At 34.0% G+C, this 19,998-nt stretch overlaps 1 protein-coding gene across 2 annotated transcripts; it reads right to left on the reverse strand.

Annotated features, from left to right (window-relative positions):
• Positions 1-291: 291 nt before the first annotated feature.
• On the reverse strand, positions 292-9,386 carry LOC145014282 (uncharacterized). 2 transcript variants are annotated; one of them, XM_078972667.1, is made up of 23 exons: positions 9,058-9,386; positions 7,999-8,420; positions 7,320-7,477; positions 6,969-7,202; positions 6,779-6,888; positions 6,618-6,695; positions 6,439-6,545; positions 6,264-6,358; positions 6,020-6,165; positions 5,817-5,926; positions 5,647-5,730; positions 5,475-5,553; positions 5,202-5,370; positions 4,136-4,206; positions 3,715-3,795; positions 3,547-3,617; positions 3,354-3,450; positions 3,143-3,257; positions 2,660-3,063; positions 1,721-2,572; positions 1,045-1,656; positions 902-960; positions 292-816 (listed from the first exon to the last, which is right to left on the reverse strand). In XM_078972667.1, the coding sequence occupies exons 2-23, from the start codon at positions 8,412-8,414 to the stop codon at positions 597-599; spliced, it is 4,368 nt and encodes a 1,455-aa protein (XP_078828793.1). In that variant the 5' UTR covers positions 8,415-8,420; positions 9,058-9,386; the 3' UTR covers positions 292-596. The 2 variants fall into 2 exon arrangements, with proteins under 2 accessions (XP_078828793.1, XP_078828792.1); XM_078972666.1 differs by having other exon boundaries at positions 7,999-8,426.
• Positions 9,387-19,998: the final 10,612 nt, after the last annotated feature.

The raw sequence follows: 19,998 nt of genomic DNA on the forward strand, positions 1-19,998 counted from the left end.
TTATTAAATTGAAAAAAAAAAATAATACTAATAATTGGCAATCAGTCATGTTCTGCAGCTTCTTCTATTCTTTCTGCCTTCCACATGATATGGAAAGAAAAAAAAAAAGGATATAAAAATTTGTTATTGGTAATATTTATTAGGGTTAATTTATGAACTAATTTACTTTTGCTAATATTTTGTTAGCTTAATTTATGAATTGATTCATATGATATATATATCATATATATGAAAATGAAGGATTAACAACACAACAGTGTATGTATGCACAAGGCAAAGAAGCAAACAAACTGGAAGAATTGATTTTCATGTATCCAAATCCCAAACCACTCCATCAGTAAACTAAATCAGCTTACTGATTGAAGAAAATGAAGTTGGATTAATGTTGGTAGAACCCAAAACCAAGTACTCCTCTCCTCGGTTTGTTTTCAAGAAAAGAAAAGATGCTTGAAAGACTCGTCATCCCCTAAAATGGATGTGTAGCTATATCTATGACCTAGCTATATATATATATATATATATATATATATATATATATATATATATATATATATATATATATATATATATATATATAATGTATTTTCTCCTCTAAGTTACAAAAGATCCTGTGTTGTGTTGTACAACTTTGACAATTTTCTTTCAAACCAGTCTGAGAGGCGTGCCATCTTTGCGGACATTTCTGCATTGTTTGAAAAATAGGCACGCACATTTGATAGCATCACTGTGATGTCATGCTTCATGGCTTCAAAGCTTCTATAGTAATAGTTGTTTAACCTGAGCTCAATGATCTCCAGAGTCAACGGAACCGGAAACCTAAAATCAAAATGTTGAGGCTTATCAATATTTATTTGTATGTTGAGATTTTAGATTTGAGGAGCAAATAAATCATGTTATGCACCTATTTATAAAGTCTATTCTCTGTGAGTTGTGTTTTAACTTGATGATCCCAAATTGATCCTGCAATGAAATGGCATGTATATATCAGACAGATATTGATTGGCTTGGTTGATTGAAAAGAAACAAGATTAGGTAGGTAGGTACCTGATTACCCCTCCTAGCCGAAGCAGAGTGGTGTAGCTTAGAAAGCAAAGAGAGCATGGTGTTCCTGATGTGAGGATGAAGGGCGGGTGGGGGTGGTTGTTCCCATTGGGTGGTAGTGGTGGTGTCTTTATGAGGATGAAGCTCCCATGAACTATGGCGATTGATCTCAGCATCATCAGCTTCCTCTGCATACTTGACAACAAATCTTTCCCATGGACTCCCCGGAAAGTCGACACTCTTATCGCCCTCTGAAACAACTTCACCATCCCACCAACTTCCACCTCCCTCCGTATTTCTCCACCATACAAAGCATTTATCCCCGACACTCCACTTCCTTTCTATGGAAGCATCATAACGGCTTCTCTCCACCAAGAAATCAGGGAAGTCAACCAACTCCGGGAGAGTCAACGTAAAGGTTTTGCCAAACACCCCGGATGAAGGATCCGTAAATCTAAGCTTTATTTTACAACAGCTCTCTCCAGAACCAGGAAAAGTCGCATAAACAACATCATCAACCCAACAAATCTCCACGTCTCTTATACTGTTTCCCTTGAATAATATCCATGGAACACGTTCCGATGATGAATGCCGCATACAGTACTCTTGATGACCCTGAAAATCAATCAATCATCTGAAATTTATAAAAAAAAAAAAAAAAAAAAAAAAAATACATTACCTGTCTGACGTATACAACTTCATCACCTAGCTGAGGGATGTAGCGACACCCCTCTTCTTGAGCCGACAGTAACAGCCAATTGGTTTTTCCATCCGACTTGCTACTGCTGCTGAAAGGGATCAGATTCGGCTTCTCATCATCATGGCAAATTGCTTTAAACTTGAGTGATCTTGTTCTGCCCTCGGGCTCAGATGAATCATTGGCCTTTGAACTAATAATCTGCCGACTACCACTATTATGTTGATTCAACTTAAACTTGATTGTGTTTCTCTTTTGACCTGCTTCATTATCATCCACTTCTGTTTTCATTCCACCAAGCTTTATCATTGGTTTAATTCTTATTTTAGTAGGCCTGCGTCCATCCAACCCATTTCTTGATGTTGATTGATCCGGCTCAGGCTCACTAATTATGATTGGTCTTGAGCTTTCTTCTTCTTCTTCTTCTTCTTCTTCTTCTTCATGTCTCAAAGTATTGGTATTTTCAGAAGCTGGTGGTTTCTTTGAAAGTGAAAACTTGAGCACCAGTTTCTTTCTCGATTCTGGTGCTGGTGATTGGCGAACCAATGGTAACGGTGACGGTTCCTCCATAAATGTCTCGCTTTCAGAGGAATCATCTTCCGACACATCCACATCATCATCATCATCATCATCCTCACTGCTCTGTGATGACAACTTCTTACCATTCCTGGCAGCAGCTCGTTGAGGTCTTGATGGGGTGGTGACTTGCTCTTTTTTCTTTGACTTGTTTTTTGTTTTCTTTGTTCGTTTGCTTCTCCCTTCATGATGCTGCTCGTTAGAGTTCCTCTTTCTAACACCACGCCTTTCCCTTCCCAAACAAGTCATCCATTCCAACTGAAAAGGTAACAGTTAGTATGTATTATATATATATTACAGCATGTTGGATTGGAAGAAAACAATAGTAAGAGTTGTAGTAGTTACATCTTTGGGTTTCTTTCTTTTTGATCTTCGACGGGAATCATCATGATGATCCATGTGATTTCCTCCACCTCCACTCGGACTGGTATCTGCATCATCATCGGTTGAGGTGTTTCCATCACGCCCATCTTCACTGGAGCATTCATCCGTAACATTGTACTCTGAATCCGTGCTATCAACAATCACATCATTTTCAGGTTCCCAGAACATGGCGTCTAGAAACTCAGGCAGCGGCTCAGCCACCACATCCAAATCAGCCAAAGGCAATATTTGATATTCTTGACCCCCCAAACCGATATCTGTCCCAATAGCAAACTTTAATGATGGCGGCCGCCACTCCAAATTCAATGCACCTAACCGCCGTCTCTGGTAATTGCTCTGATAAGGTTCTGGATATGGAAGCATGCCTTCCAACATAAACATAAACATTTTATTTTTATTTTTATTTTGTTTGGAAAGAAATCAGTAGAAATATATAGGGCATACTGGAGTCGCAAAGAGCATCCTGAATGTTTCTTCTGTAGGGAGGAAGCTGGGTCTCCTGATCAATGGCATTTCCATGAGCGTCCCTTGCGAGAGGCCGATAATCACCAAGGAAGAACTGTCAATGGAAACAAGTGATGGTGAAAATGAAGAAACAAATATAATATATATATATAAAATATATGAGTCGTGACCAGGGCCAAAGCCAGGTTACCTGATCATATTTGGAATCCTTCTGTGACTCTCCTTGTCCAGTACTTAGCAAGCAAATTTGGCCCACATCATCTGAAAGCACAATTGAAGTCCCATCCCTGTAATGTATTACAACAGAATGCAGAGGGGGGAATAAATCACAACATAAGTTGACAAATAATAACATTAACAATAGATAATAGATGATGACTTACGGGGAGAATTTTCCATCAACCAGCTTAAAACGCCCAATGTCATATATGCGGATAGGTATGCCTTCCCATATCTACAATTATATCAGGAAAAGCAGCACACGTCTGTCAAAATCACACAAACAGAGACAGAGAAAAAAAAAAAAAAAAAAACAGCATAACTTAACTTACATCCCATATTATCGTCTTCCCATCATACCCAGAACTCATTGCAATACGGGGATTAAAAGGATGAACATCCAAAACATACGTCTGCATTAAACTCAACAAGCTCAGAAATCAGAATTATATATACAAGCAATATAAGCTTGCTGCAGTGCTTGCATAAAAACAAAAGATTCAAAAACAATTCTTTGGCAAACAGGACAACAACATCAAAGGCAATCAAAATATTCACTTCACCTATAATCTATTCCTCACTGAAAGAATAGATTTAGACCTCATCAAGAGGCAGATGAAAACTATGGTGTTGGTGTGGTGACAAACTCATTGCTCAAATGAAAGAAAAAAAAAAAGCTAGAGTTGGCCTTTTTCGTTTGTGTTCAATGGTAGCATTTCTGAATTTTAATTTTGAGTGCAGTGCACAACTTACAGATTCACTATGACCAGTCAAGGAATGTACCAAACGGCCATCACTAGCATTCCAGACACAAATCCTGCAATCTGAACAAAAAAAATGCATCAATATTCCAAACCAATATCAACATACACAAAACGGATTTAGATTGGTTTTATATCTACTCTAGTCTTGACACACAGCTCAAGAATCTGCAAAGCAACATCATCCCTGTTCCTCAACAGCCTCCTATGTCCCACCATTGCTCAAAGAAAAAGAAAGTGTAAGTGTGTGTGTGTGTGTGTCAATGTAATTATCTCAGTCCTAAGACCAGAGTGACTTCATGTTTATCATCCTATGAATCACTCGGATGCAACGATATATATCCTAATATGTTTCGAAAGTGCCCCAGAAATAGATCACCTATACACCAGCCACTCTAATGTGACTTGATAACAAAAAGTACTGATCTTGGCAACTCTGTTGCAACAATACAAGGGTGTTTTTATATGTCCTATGAACAGAGCTAAAACCAAACTAATAAAAGAAAAGAGGTGATTTCATGATCATCGTGGGAGCATTGAGTAGCATTTCCCATATGCGGGTTCATTGATGCTATTGAGGGGAGAAATATGTTAGTCTTTTGATTTGGAGCTCAATAACACTGTTTAGGAGTGTTAAGGGTTTTTGATAGAGTAGTAATATGGTGATTTAAGTTAATCTAATGTGTGTTAGGGTTTTAAAGGAGTATTATATTAGTTGATTTATGTGGTTAGTGATGAATGTCGCTTTTGGGATGTTGATATGTGTTGGTAAAGTAAACCATTGATTGTGGAAGGGGAAAAGGTCAAGATTGTCATCTGAAGCAAATTCCAAAAACTTGTATAAGATTTACTTTAGTCAAGCGGTTCTAAAATTGTGATATTTGATGCACATCAATTATCTAATTTTAATCATAGTAGGTACCGTACTAGGTAGTTCAAAGGATGATTAAAGATGCATAGAGTTTTAACAACAATCGATTCAAACTATGAAGCACCAGAATCCAGAAATAAAACGTAATAGGCAGGTATAATATTTTTAAAGGATGAATGTGGATTACCCATAATGGCAGCAAGCACAAAACGATTATCCAGACTCCATACAATCATATTAACTCCACGAGGAGTTGGAAGGAATCTCTGACGTGGACCTCCACGTCGTGGCTGAGGTGGCATTGGTGGAGGCGGCACTTTCAGATGATACGCCCGTGTCCACCGCCCAGCTTTTCCCTGCAGCAACAACTCAGTTAATACATATGCATATATATATATATATATATATATATATATATACTCAGAACAACAACAACAACTTAACTCATCTCAAAACTTACATGAGATCTGCGTGATCTTGGAATCCAAATAATTGCACTGCCATCACGGGAACAGGTAACAATGTTGTCATGGCTAAACCTGCAAAAATCATATCATCGTATCTTTGAGCGGAATTATGATTTGAAGGAAGTAAAAAGGCACTTGATATGACTAACAACTGAAGTAACTGACCAGGAAGTTTTGAATTTTGGTACTTTCTCCTCTGTGGAGGCTGAGGTGTCTGAAGTCAAAGACCTTGAAGCCACAGCACAGCCGCTGCAATGCAAAACAGAAGAGATGGATGATGTTTGTAAGCATACATGATACATACACGGGCAATGGGAAGGTAGGTTGGTTGGTACCTGAATTGTACATAATTGACATCATTCTCATGACCAGCCAATACATCAATTTCATGTGTTGGTTGTGAATCATCTGTGTTGTTATTCGGTGGTTTACAAGCACTCCAAACCTGCAACCAATCAAGCAAGCCCTGACCTCTTAGAGAGAAGTCCTATACATTTTGTGCATCAGGAGTATGTATGTATGTGTATGGTATTGGTACCCTTGCAAATGTATCAGAGCTACCCGTGACAAACACAGTTCCATTTGCATTGTAAGCACAACAAAGTATTTGGTTGTTTTGTGGAACGCTGCTGCTACTTGATGAAGGGCCGTTAGTTGAGGAAGTACCACCGTTGTTGTTACTCCCTAAATAAAATAATAATAAAAAAAGTTGAAGGATTTAAAAAGCCTTAGGGACATAAATACGTGAAAGGCAAATCAAAGTATTGATTTGATTGACTGACCAGCAACAGCATCAGTCCGCTTAGGGACATAAATACGTGGCCGGCACTGGGAGTACCTGGCATCCCATATCCTACAGCTACCATCATCAGATGACCTGCAACATCTCAAATATTTAATATATTATATTTATACGATATAAATATAAACGCAAAAACAATTTTAAGAGAGACTTACGATAAAAGCTGGAACACAGAACTATGCCTTGGACTAAACGCAATGGCAGTAACAGCACCTACATGCCCCCGCAAAACAGAAATAGGCATCCCATCTGGCAAGCGCCACTACAACAATAACACACAAAATTACTTCACCAGTATCAAGTAAACATCACAAAGCAACCAGATCATACTTACAACTCGAATATTGTAGTCATTTGATGCCGATGCCACCAAACTATTGTTTAAATTTACTGCCAAGTCGGTAATGTCACCCTGCAAGTGAAAGGTAAATTTGTTGAAATTAAAACAAAACAGGGTGATGATAAATGCTCAACAAATCTAAGTGACATACGTACCTCATGCCCTCGACAACTGGCCAGGCAAAACGCAGTTTCCATTGACCAAATTTTGACCAAACGGTCATCCGATCCCGTAATCACGTATCTCCCAGAGCGATCAAATATTGCTGAAATGGAAGCAAAGGTTAGAAGAAGAATATATAATATATATATATATATATATATATTATATAATAAGTGTATATACCGCAATAGACAGCATCTCTGTGTCCTCTTAACTTCTTAATGTTTTGCATCTTTTGCACCATGGTTGATGGTTTGGCAATGGCATAACATGCCAACCTGATGGATGGAGCACGGTGGTGTTTTGGAAAACCGCCTCCAATTTCCCGCAGCCCTATCCCACGCACCTGGTCAGCCTGCATGTGGGGCCAACGCAGATATGCTGGCACTCCCAATGTCTTCTTATTTGCAGCATCCACTTCATTTTAATAGTAGCAGCAGTACACATACACAACATAATCTTAGACTCCCAGAAATAGAACCACATTCATACATACAGCTTACAGAAAGTAAGGAAGAAATGACAAGGACGTACCTCCAACTCCAACAAGTGAAAAAGGCCCGATTCCAAGCAGAGTAGGAACATCTGCAGCAGTAGGAGCTGTTCTTCCATATATACCCCTTGATGGAGCCACATGCATTATTAGTTGCTTCAGCAGCTTCACCAAGTGATCTTTTTCGATATGAGAATACCTGATACATTCATTCCCAAGTCAGCCTTTTGACTCATTCATACTATATTTTATTTTATCAGTAGCCCTCCATCCCCATAAGTCCAACCAACATTAACAGCTTAAATCAAGCACCTATTCTTTAATGGTATAAATTTAAACTCCGCAATCCGAGTAAGTTATAAAGATTTAAGAATAAAAAAATTACTACACAAAAAAAAGGGAAATTTTGAGTCGCCAGAAGGAATAGGAATGCACTTCATTCATATTCCTTCCCCCGGCCCTAAGTCTAAAATCAACTCACTTCCCATATGAGGAAGCCGTTGGTTGGGTTGGTCATTAATGGAATTTAATTATTCATTAAAATCGCATAATAAATTAACTTATCAACACCCTGATTAACTAATTATAATACTTTACGTACAAGTTTACAGAATGATTCACATAACATAAGAAAGAGAAACTTGTATGCTTGTTCTTTAGAATTGCAGAATGATTCACTTGCATTTACCTCAAAGAAAAATGATGATGCATAAGAAATACCTTTGGGCAGCACCTTCATAGCTTAAAGGGAAAGAAATGCCATCATCAGTTTCATCTCCTGTAACTTCGCCAGTCCTTGAATAAAAGGCATGGTATCTCTTAGGCAAAAGATGATACTCCATAAGTTCATTGTACAGCTGTGTAAAAGTCCTTTGGCATGGCCCCACAGATAAAAAATGCATGATTAAAAAGTAAATTTCTCTCAAGTCAACATCTATATCTGCCACAACACCATGACTACCCATCTCACTTTCAGGTTGAGGTTGAGGTTGAGGTTGAGGTTGATGTTGATGTTGATGTTGATGTTGATGTTGATGTTGAGGCTTTGCATGCAGCCTATCTAAAAACCCCACACCCTGCATACTTGTACTTGTGCTTGAAGCCTTCTCAAAAGATGTATGATGTCCCAACTCCATGTATACCTACAACTACATCACCATACCTTTAAATTTTTCACATATTGCAGCCTATCTAACACAACACTTATTACTTAAACAGCGATAATGCTGCTGCAAATCAAGCCTCAAATGTATTAAAAGATTGTTCAATAAGTTAAACCTTACTGCTTACACCAATTAGTTAATGTCATTGCCTACCACTGGAAAATGACCAAAATCAACCCGAATAACTACTTCATTTCTGATTCTAAAAATATATTTAGGATTGAAAATCCATATTATCATCAAATTCATGCCAACTTTGCAACGAAAAAATAACCTGAAATATATCTAATAGGAAGACTTGTTGATCCAAGAATTTGAATTTGGGCGTAAACATTCGGCGGCTTACCAACAGATATTAAGGGTTTAAGTTTATACCAAACAATAATTGTACAGAAAATGGAAGATCTGATTGAAGAATAGATGGAAAGAACTTGAAGCGAGGCACCCTAGACGAGTTTTTCAGGGTTTCCTAAAATTAATTGAAGTTGTAACATAGTAAAAATCCAAAGATCTTGTCTGTCATTCTTTCAAAAAAAAAAACATTTGGACAAAAGGGGAAACATCAGCAAGTTCAAGATTCTAGTGAGAGATGTATAGAAAGATCCCGTGTATTTACCTTGAGGAAAATTGATGGGCAGGGGTCGGGGTTTCTAAGAGAGTGTGATGTTCTTGGCCCGTTTCATGATCGAAGAGCTGTTGCTTTGACCAGCTAGGTTCATGCTATTTGACGACGTTGTTTTTTTTTTTTTTTCTTCTTAAAACTGTTTTAGGGATAGAGAACGTATCTATCTATTCCTGCATATAGAAAGAGGGGCGACACGAAGAGAGAGGAAGGTAAGGGCCAAGAGGGATGGGAAGAAAATCTATTTAGCTGTTTTATTTAAGAAAGGAAACGAGACGATGTTTTAATCTTCTGCTCTGGGTTTTGGATTTGGATGCCATAGCCCGTGCCCCATAGGGTCTGGATGCATTCTATCTTTCCTTATATATTTCTCCCCGAAACAACTTGCAATAATAAAGTTAGAAACCAAAAATAAAATTATAATAAAACTAAAAATAAATTCATATATATTTTTCTTACACATTAAAATAACATATTTATACAAACTAGTTTTTTAATATCATATTTATTTTTTATAAACTTTTAAAATATCCCAAATCCTTATTTTTAATAGATTTTAATGTTTAATAATCATCTTTTATATTTTAAAGTCATTATTATTATAAAAAATTAATGGAGTATATTGCCCCTACCTTCTCAACGTTGAGAGTGTGTTTTCTTTGCTCATGTTACATATGCCTAAAATATATGCATTGATGGGATTATAGATAGTCCTTGATCTTGAAACAAAGAATCTTCTCTAATAAATGAAGGTTTTTTTTTATCAGTTATCATACTCTTATTTATTTTACTACATATCAATTTGTGGTTATTTTAAATTAATTTTTATTCCATATGTAATTTTGTGGTTTTCCTATTTTATTAAATTACATATAGTATTTATATTTAATAATAAATGCATATCAATTTCATTAATGGACTTTCCTTATAACTTCAAATTTTGAAAATAAAATCTTATTAATTTGCTTTGATTATTTTTTTCTAAATGATTTGTTTTAGTTCAAAAGAGAAAAAACAAACACTTTAATTTTAGTAATTGAATATTTTTCTTATTTTTCTTATATTCAAATTTCTCAAATGTTTATACATATTTAATTGTTTTAAATACACCCATGTGATACATAAAGCTCACACCTAGTAGTAAATAAATGACAATTTAAAGGTTTAGAAAGATCGCTTCGCCACGGGTCATTAGTGGAGAGATGAAGGACCTTAATTATTAGGTACCGCTTAGAACACATTTACAAACAAAAAAGAGTAAATTACATTAATGAATCATTATTATGTAGTTTTCCATGTACAAGTGATGTGTTGGTTCGGTGTAGGGATGTTACCAAACCGAACCCAAATAACTCGAAAACCGAAAAAAGGTAATTACATGAACCGAAAACCGAACCGATTAACCAGTACGGGTTCAGTTCGATTCGGGTAATAATCGGTTCGGTTTAGTTATTACTCGAATAACATATACAAGATGATTAAATACCTAATATAACTGGAAAAAAAAATTAAATAAACCATATTATGATTCTATAACCCAAATAACCTGAATAATAGAATAATAATGTACTTTTATACATCAACATAAAACATTCAAAGACTAACATAATATAATAACACATTGAAAGAATAACATTTACATAGTAGATTAATGAGAATTAATTTCTTACTTGAATTTCTTGAGTTAGAGCCCAATTTTTCATGACTAGATAAAGTATGAATTCGTGAATCCTTAGCGACAATAGGAATGGTCGATTTTTGAAAGTTTGAAACAAGATGAATGATCGAAAAAATGATTTCGAGTTTCGTAACAGATGAGAAGATTGGTCGATTTTGAAACGACGAGAACAGGTGTAAGGTTTTTTTCTGTTATGAACGACAAGGACAAAAATGTGAACCATGATTTTGATTTTTGTTGATCAAAGAAAGGGGAAGTGGAATGTTTATTCAGGTCAGGTATTTAGAACTGAATAAACTCTTATTTGGGTAAGCCAAACCGAATAAGCATAACAAAGATACCCGAATCGAATTGTTTATTCGGGCCTAATTCGATTCGGTTCAGTTTTGGGTTTTCGGGTCAAATTCTCATCCCTAGTTCAGTGTATATAGATTGTAAATTTTTCACCAGAGTTTCAAACAATTGTATCCTTAAGTTGAATCAACACAAGTACAGTTTTATTACATAGATGGAAAGGAATTTAAAAGTATATTAATACATGGTTCTAAAATGAAACCCTTCAAATCTCTTTTATAATGTTCTCCCTTTTTTTTTAATTGTTTTGTAAGCTAGTAACAAGTTACTTTAGATTCTCTCTCGGATTTCATTCTTATTTGTCTTAATTTTATACCAATGAATGAGGTTAATGGAAGCTTTTTTAAGAATCTTTTAGGGAACCATAAAAGGAAATTCCTTAAACATCTTTTGAGTATATACTAATACGATTTAATCTCGAGACTGTTTTGATGGCATCTTTATCTCAGCAAAACTCGATTCTTCTTTGCATTAAGTCTTTTTGTTTCCTAAGATTTTCAATATCTCTACCAACTCGTTTGTGGATCATCGTGGTTATTATTTTCCGGAATTTGATTCTAACGATGTTGATGATTTAAGTTTGTTTGAAAACTCTCATTTATTTTTAGAGTGCAATGAAGCTTAAATTTTTTTGCTACACTCTATTCTAGGTTTTTGTAAGGTCTTTTCTTATGGTGTCTAAAGCCCAAATCAATCAAACCACTATTTGAGGAATGTCTTTTTTGGCATTTCATTTAAAAGTGGTAATTGTAGTACCATGTGACAAGATTCATGAACAAAGATGTAGAAAGTAATATTAACTTGTTATATATGGCATCATGGCGGTAAGTTGAAGATTGAAAATCAAATTGAACAGAAACCCACAAAAAATCTCATATTCTCTTTGTAGTCTGCTTTGTTTACAGATTATTGTAAGTTGTACGTATTGATAAAAAGAAGATTGGTTGGTGATGTGTTTGTGATATAGATTCAAAAGATGTCGAAGATTTAAAAGGTAAGGGCAATATGGTTAAGTCGTCTTTTAAATTATAATGATTTTAAAATATTAAATATTAAAAATTATTGAAAACAAAATTTTGGACGAACATGATATTTAGAAAGTTTATAAATGATAAATATTTTACTTTAAATTTACATTCGACAAATATGATATTTTGATATTTTAATAAAGGCATATGTGAATTCCAAAAATAGAAGACTAAAAAACAATCAAAACATAAAACCTATCATAATTTTATAAACTAACTACATACAATATTTAACTTTGGATAATCATATGATATAATACTCTCATCCTATAATGTATTTTGATATAGCCTTATTTAATTATGTATTTTAAGCCATTATCATAATATATTTTAGTAAAAATATTATATTTTAAGATATATGATACTTAATATGTTTTGAAATGTTCAATTACGGTTAAAATCGGAGTTGGGATGCAAAAGAGGGAGAATGAAACTGAAAAAGACGCAAAAGGGATGTTAATGGACTGATTGACTTATCTTAAGTGTTTTGGCCATATCTAATGACACGTAACTCCGATTGACGAGATTCAAGATGTTCTGAAAAGTAGATAAAATTTCAAACACTTTCAAATGTCACTTCCAAGCCCAAAACACGCAAAAGGAAATTAGGGTTTCGTTCTCAAGGTTTGGATGAAAGAGATCTCGGAAATGTCCCACAAGATGATTGATCACAAGCTTCTCCACGATATTCTCGTGATGTTGTATGTCGTGAACAATCATTGTGGTCTATTTATTAATCGTACTGACATAGGAATCGGATTGTTGTTGCCATCGTCGACCAATTTTCTAGGAAATACTTACATACAATGTGGTTGTCGCATATGATTTGGTTTCGTGGAAGCATTTATTTTTCACTCAGCTTGATTAGTTTCTCAGATTAAAATTTTCCAAGAATACCTCTCTTTTTTACACCAAAGATTTTTGCCGTATTTAATATATGTTATACAAGTTATGATACGAGAAGATCTTTATTGACGATGTAACACTTGATGGTGATGTTGAAGGAAATACATATGTAACGGACAGATTCCAAAGATTCCAAAATATGGAAAGTAGGTAGCTAGGGCTAAACATAAAGTTGTTATCTATCAAAAAAGAGTACTCTAACTTTTCCATGCAGAAAAGCTAGTGGTATAAAGACTTGGTTACCCTTAAGTTATTGGGATCGTTTACCATCCCAACGTATGGTTACTTAATCATATCTCATATTCTCAATGAAAATGTATTCAATCACGACAACAAACTTACAAAGTTTGCATGATAAGTGCTAAATCAAGCTTCATTTTTCACTCACCAAACATATCGTGGTGGGAGGAAGATTGACAATAACGATTGGGAAATGTCGGTGATTAGTGGGGCTTAAGCATTGTCTTATAAGTGAGCTGATAGTGAAGGGTGGTAAGGTGTATATCAACCTTATATGAAATTGGAATGGGGTAGAAGCAATTTTTTTTCTTAGTTTTAATACAATTAGTTTATGTTGTATTATATAACATAAGAAACATCAAGAGTTGCATTGTACTAGAACTAGAAAGGATACATTTCATTTTTTATTGCTTATTTTTTTGTTTGTTTCCGTACTAAAGCCCCATTTTTTAATAAAAGATCAGACCATTATATTTAATAACAATTTTTTATCATTTTGATTATCTTTATCTAATTGTTCTAATCTACTGCTTTTATAATTATTTGGTTTATTGCTATAAATGCCTTCATATTTACATAAAGTGCATGATTATGTCCTAAATCCGTTTTTATGTTCACCAATGCCTCAAATTTGCCTAATTTTCTTTTCCATTTTAACCTTTTAGTAGGTTGTGAATAAGTAGTCGGTCACCCGAGGGATCTTATGTAAATATAAATGTAAATATGAGGGCTTTTATGAAATGTGTGGTTATGCCCATCTCCTTCTTAACATAATAACGACCATCACCATCCTCGTCTTCTTAACATAACTGCCATTATCATCTCTATCTCCGACACCACCAACACCACCATTTTCAAGCGTCGTCTTCGACACTCAGCATCGCCTCCTATCTCCGAGACCATCTTCAACACCCTCTCCTCCTTCAACATCATCCCCTCAAATAAAACCATAGTCGCCTCCATCAGATGATTTTGATAATTTCATCATACGATTTTGATAATTCTAATGGCGATGGAGCTCTGAATCTGATATTGTGATGACGATTTCATGGTCTGTATGTGTGTCGATTTTCTGTAGGTATGGGTTATTGATTCCAGGTAGTAGTGGCTAATAGTGGTGGCTTGTATGTTTTTGTGTTGATTTTCGGTGGTGGTGATTTGTATGTTTTTGTGTCGATTTCCTGATGGTGGTGAACATTGGCGGCTGTGGTTTTTGTCTATATATGTTTTTGTTGATTTCTCGGTGGTGGTGGATAGTTAGGGTGGTTGTGGATAAAGATGGTGTGGTGACAGAGGTTTGTGGTAGCAGATGGTATTGTTGGTGACAAAGGGTGGTGGTGGTGTTAGAGTATGTTGATGGCGGCAGAGTGCGGTGGTGATGGTAAAAGTTAGTGGTAGTAGATGTTTATAGTTTGGGTACCAGCTAAGAAGGTGTAAGACTTGCTAAAAGGTTAAAATGGAAAAAAAAAATAGATAAATATGAGACATTAATGAAAACAAAAACGAACTTAGCACATAACCACACTTTTTATTTAAATATGTCGACTTTTATGTCAATAACCCTAATTAGTATAGTGATTTTAGCTAGACAAAACTGCAAAATGGTCTCTATAGTATGCTAAAAATTGTTACTTTTGTTCAAAAATGTTTGGACTAGAACTAGTGGTCCAAAATTTCGATTTTGTTGCAATTTTGGTCATATTTGTTTTAAAATGAAGATTTTGCCATTTGTATTTACTTTTTCAAAAATTTATTACAAAAATAAAAAAGAAAAAAGTAAATACCCCATCTACCCACGGCCTCTCTCTCTCTCTCTCTCTATATATATATATATATATATATATATATATATATATATATATATATATATATATATATATATATATATATATATATATATATATATATATATATATAGTACTCTAAACATACAATGTTGTAAATGTCTATAAATAAAAAATAAATTAAATTATTTCCTCATGTTGTACTTTATATAATGAATTTGTAAAGAGAACCAAGTGTGTTGCTTTTATTATTGAACAAAAGAAATTACATTGCTTTATATAAATCTACAAAAATATATGAGAGATGTTTATAAGAAAATCTACTCAGTATCAATTTTGAGCATAATATAATAATCTTCACATCCCTTTCCTCCGTATATGTTCACAAAAGGAAACATATATATATATATATATATATATATATATATATATATATATATATATATATATATATATATATATATATATATATAAAACAATTTTAGAAGAACCTATGTAATATTTGATCATATAAGCAATGCTTTATTCTGGAAATTTAATGCAAACAATACGAATGGTAAATTTTAGTTTTAAAAAACCAAAAAAATAAGGAATCTTAGCCATCAAAAAAGGATTAATCAATAAATTGATGCAATTATCTATGAAACGAAGACACACACAGACATCAACAAAAACACATATACACACAATACAACATTTGTATAACTTTGTCTTTTGATCGTTGATGACTGCATGCTTTTTCAAGTATATATAAATAGCAAATTTGATAATTTTCTTTCTAATTGAAATGAATAATTAGTAAATGATTGCGCTTTTAACAATAATTTAGGTTTTAGCTTTTCCGCTTATTCATAAACGAATATTATTATCAACTAACTAGGTTTTAGCTCATTATAACGTGTTTGTTTTTAATTACGACTTTTGTTTTTTATTATGTTAATCCTTTTTAGGTAATGTAAGTGTACATACTTTTTATAAAATTATGTTGGTGTACATTAAATTATTATAGCAATCCTTCTTTAATATGTAGAATTGGCTTATACAAAAATAGGGAAAATAGAAGCAAAATTAGCAATATATATTTATTTAATACTGAATTGAAATTCATAACATTTATATTTCCCGCCTTTAAACCAAGAAAAAAATAATAGTAAAGCTAACCTAAACGATGATTTTTGTATTGGTCCTATAGAAATAATAGTATACCTGATTGTAACGCCTTTCTGAATTCTTATACATAATTAAGATTTTGTTTCGCTACGCTTAAGACATTTCAATATTCTACAAAAGCATATTAATAGGCATGGATCAGTGTATAATGTAATGCAATTAGATCTCAGGAGATACCCAAATCTACCAAGTTATAGAATTAGTTTATCATCGAATTGCAATAGAAAGATATTCTAATTACATTAATGGCAAGGTATACATACACAATAAAGAGAATATAAGACAATAGAAACAAGGCTTAAAAAAGGAATTCTACCCAATAGCAGTGTACTTTCATCATCCACCCAACAGTTACAATATACTTTCAGATGATGCACTCTAAGAGCAACCTAGCAACTCTTTTAAGTATTCCCATAGCCACTACTAAGAACTATCAAGCAACTACAACATAAATTAGGCAAATACAAAGACTCGACGATAATTTCCTCCAAATTACAATTACAGCATAAAGAATTGAATAAAGGCATCAATACAAGGGAAAACTTAACCATCAACACCAAAAATTGAAAAAATCAAATAAAAACTTTCAAATCCACAATATTCCAATAGATAATCATATAAAATAAAATATGATACACATAATACTAAATCAAAACTTTGAACAAAAAGAGTAGAAATTGACATAAATGCTAGTTATTCCTGGCTTGATGCAAATCCAAATCTGACCTGACCACAATCTTCGATATGAGGCAGTCACGCAACAATAACCTAACAATAATATGAAGAGAAAATATGAATTGGTTAAAGATAATATGAATTGTTGATTTTATGAGATTATGCTTGATGATCGGTTAAAGATAATATGAATTGTTGATTTTATGGGGTTGATTGCAATGAGAATTGAAGAATACACCAAGTTCTAAAACATTTGAGCGGGATCGACTTCATAAGGGCAAAGTAATAATTTCACATTGATGATTTGAGTGGGAAAAATAGATGGGATGGTGCTTAGCTATTGCCACGTGGCGAAATTGGTTTTATTTATTAGATTATGGGATATATCCATCCCTTCCTTCCTCATGAACACCATTAATTCAATCTTACCCCCAAATTTTCTTCCAGAATCCTTTAAACCCAAAAGTGAAACCCATTAAACTTACCTTGAAACCTATCTCCAACCAGATAACCCCCAAATGTCGTATGAATGATGGTAATGCTAACCACTTAGGTGCCACTCAAATTGCTCGTCTTTTCTTTTTCATTTTTTTGCATTTTTGGAGAAATCCATTTAATTAGTGCAAGATTAAATCATGAAATGGGTATAAAAGCACTTTAGTTTCTTCTTTGAGTCTTTTTCTTTGAATCTTTGCTAAGATACCGCAAATCCCTTTTAACTACGGTAATCAATGAGCCATGTGTATATGTGGCGACTGATGTGACAAGGAAAGGGAGATCAAAGGTGATAAGGAACTCTACGGCGAAAGCTTGGTCGATGCTGACAAAGTGTAACATCCCGAAAATACAAGGTAATTTTTCTTCATTTTTAAAACAATAAATCATACAAACGAGTTGTTCCAAAACCGATCAAAGTGAATATATCATGTAAACATCAAAGTAATATCATTAATTGCCAATATGGAAATTACCAGAAACCATAAATATGAAACCGTAAGCACAGAATTTAATGAGTTCCCCAAAATAACACATACCAAAAAATACAAGTGTCATGGGCTACCCCGTGGTCTTTATGGGAATTATGAAAAACATATAAATCATATGTGTGCATGCAACCCTAAAAAATTGATCTATGTTTTCTCTAATTGAACATACAACTTGAACAACAAAAATAGAAACCCTAGAACACTAGTGTATAATCAAAAATACACAATTAGGATTATAAGAATCATAGCTTGATTGTTATATAGTAATAGCAGTAAAAAAATCATTGTGTTGTTGAAGCCTTGAGAGCAAGTGTCACAAATGTCACATCTCTAATGATTCACACCCAACACTAGCAATAGAAGATGATTGAGAAGGAGGTGAGGAGGTTAAAATTTCGGCTGGTACTTCCAATGAAGAGGTTGGCTAAAAATCATAGGGTTATGCCCTATTTATAGTGTAGTCAGGAAACCCTAGATAAACCCTAATCCAAGATTATCTTAAACCGGGCAGTTATCCACTTTATTGTTTATCCACCAAAGACTACTCTAGAAATCCTAAGACCTCAAGAAAACCGTCTATGTCTTTATGGAGGGTTCTATATTGCCTCTTGCTCAACTATTGAACAATTGCATTTCAGTCCCTACACTTTTAATTAATTCCTTTAATCCCAAAATTAGTTCTAATTAATTTATGAATAAATATTAATTAATATTATTATTTTTAATTAATATATTATCTTATAATATATTAATAAATCATTTATTTCAATTTATTAATCAAATAATTAATCAACCTCTTTCTCCAAAATAATCATGCCTAGTTACTAGTCTTGAGAGCAACCTAAAAAGACTATGTTACTATCAATTTAAGTATACACTAATTATAGTTATGGGATTAGGCACCTAATCCAACATGTCTTTCCTTGCAATGTTGAGGGTCAAATCTCGGTCTTACATACAAGTGTTAGGGGCCAGATCCTGCTCTTTCATATAACTGCCAGGGCCAAATCCTGGTCTTCCATACAGTTGTCAGGGGCTAGATCCTGGTTTTTCGTACAATTACCAGGGGCCAGATCCTGGTTTTTCATGCAAAGATCACAAAGACAACTATCATTCCACATAACAAGTAATGAGCTGACCGCGTACGTGCAACATACCACCAGGTACGCCCAATGTACACATCCCAACTTTAAAAACTCCATTAAGAGCTTATTCCATTAAACCCTTACATCCAAAACTCAGATCCAAGCCCAAAATGATGTCCTAAGTCATAAAGTGTAACGTCCGTGTTTCTAGGCTAGACACTAATGATGATGTAATAGTCTAGGTCAACCTTTGTAACTTATTTTGAAATAATAAATATGTATTATTTGAATATTATGTGCTTATACTTAATTATTTTGATTTAATAAATTAAGGATACAAATAAGCGTCAAAAATAAATATTAGATAAACCTGATATCTATAAAGAAATTTGTAGTAGTTAAAACAAGGATTCTAGAGATATAAAAAATACCGAAATCCGAGTTATAACGAAGAAGTTATGACATGTCGAAGTTTCACGATAGAACCGACAAGACGCTATATGACGTAAAAAGTGAATTTACAATAAAGTGTTTTTAGCCTTAGCGATCTAAATGGAGTAGCAGTATGCAGTTCGGAATTCGAATTAAAGATCGAGCGATTTTTAGCCGACACAATCTAAACGAGAATCGAAGATCTTGTTAATAGTGGTTCAACAGTAAAAAGACAGACGAAAACGAACGTCAGATAAAGAAGTTATGAATTTTTAACGGATTTTTCCTGTCCTGACCTGTTAAAAATATAACTTTAAAAATAAAGTCAAAATTAGCCGACAGAGTCTAAACGAAAGTTGTAAAGTATAATCTCGCCTACGTGTGAATATAAAGAACGTCAAAAAATAGAGCTCGTATGCTAAGATATGGATTTTTGAAGTTTTAAATATAAAATTCGAGACTTATCCAAAGCCGTACGCCCAACGTACGAGTTTACGCCCCGCGCACTCGGACTAGGTCAGAAGTTGGCCATGTCACCTCTTCCTTTGGACGGATAACACGTATCTTGCACATCGGCACGTCCAAGGCCCGAAAACC

The sequence above is a fragment of the Lactuca saligna genome, chromosome 9, assembly GCF_052625555.1.
Source record: "Lactuca saligna cultivar CGN05327 chromosome 9, ASM5262555v1, whole genome shotgun sequence".
Lineage (NCBI taxonomy): Eukaryota > Viridiplantae > Streptophyta > Magnoliopsida > Asterales > Asteraceae > Lactuca > Lactuca saligna.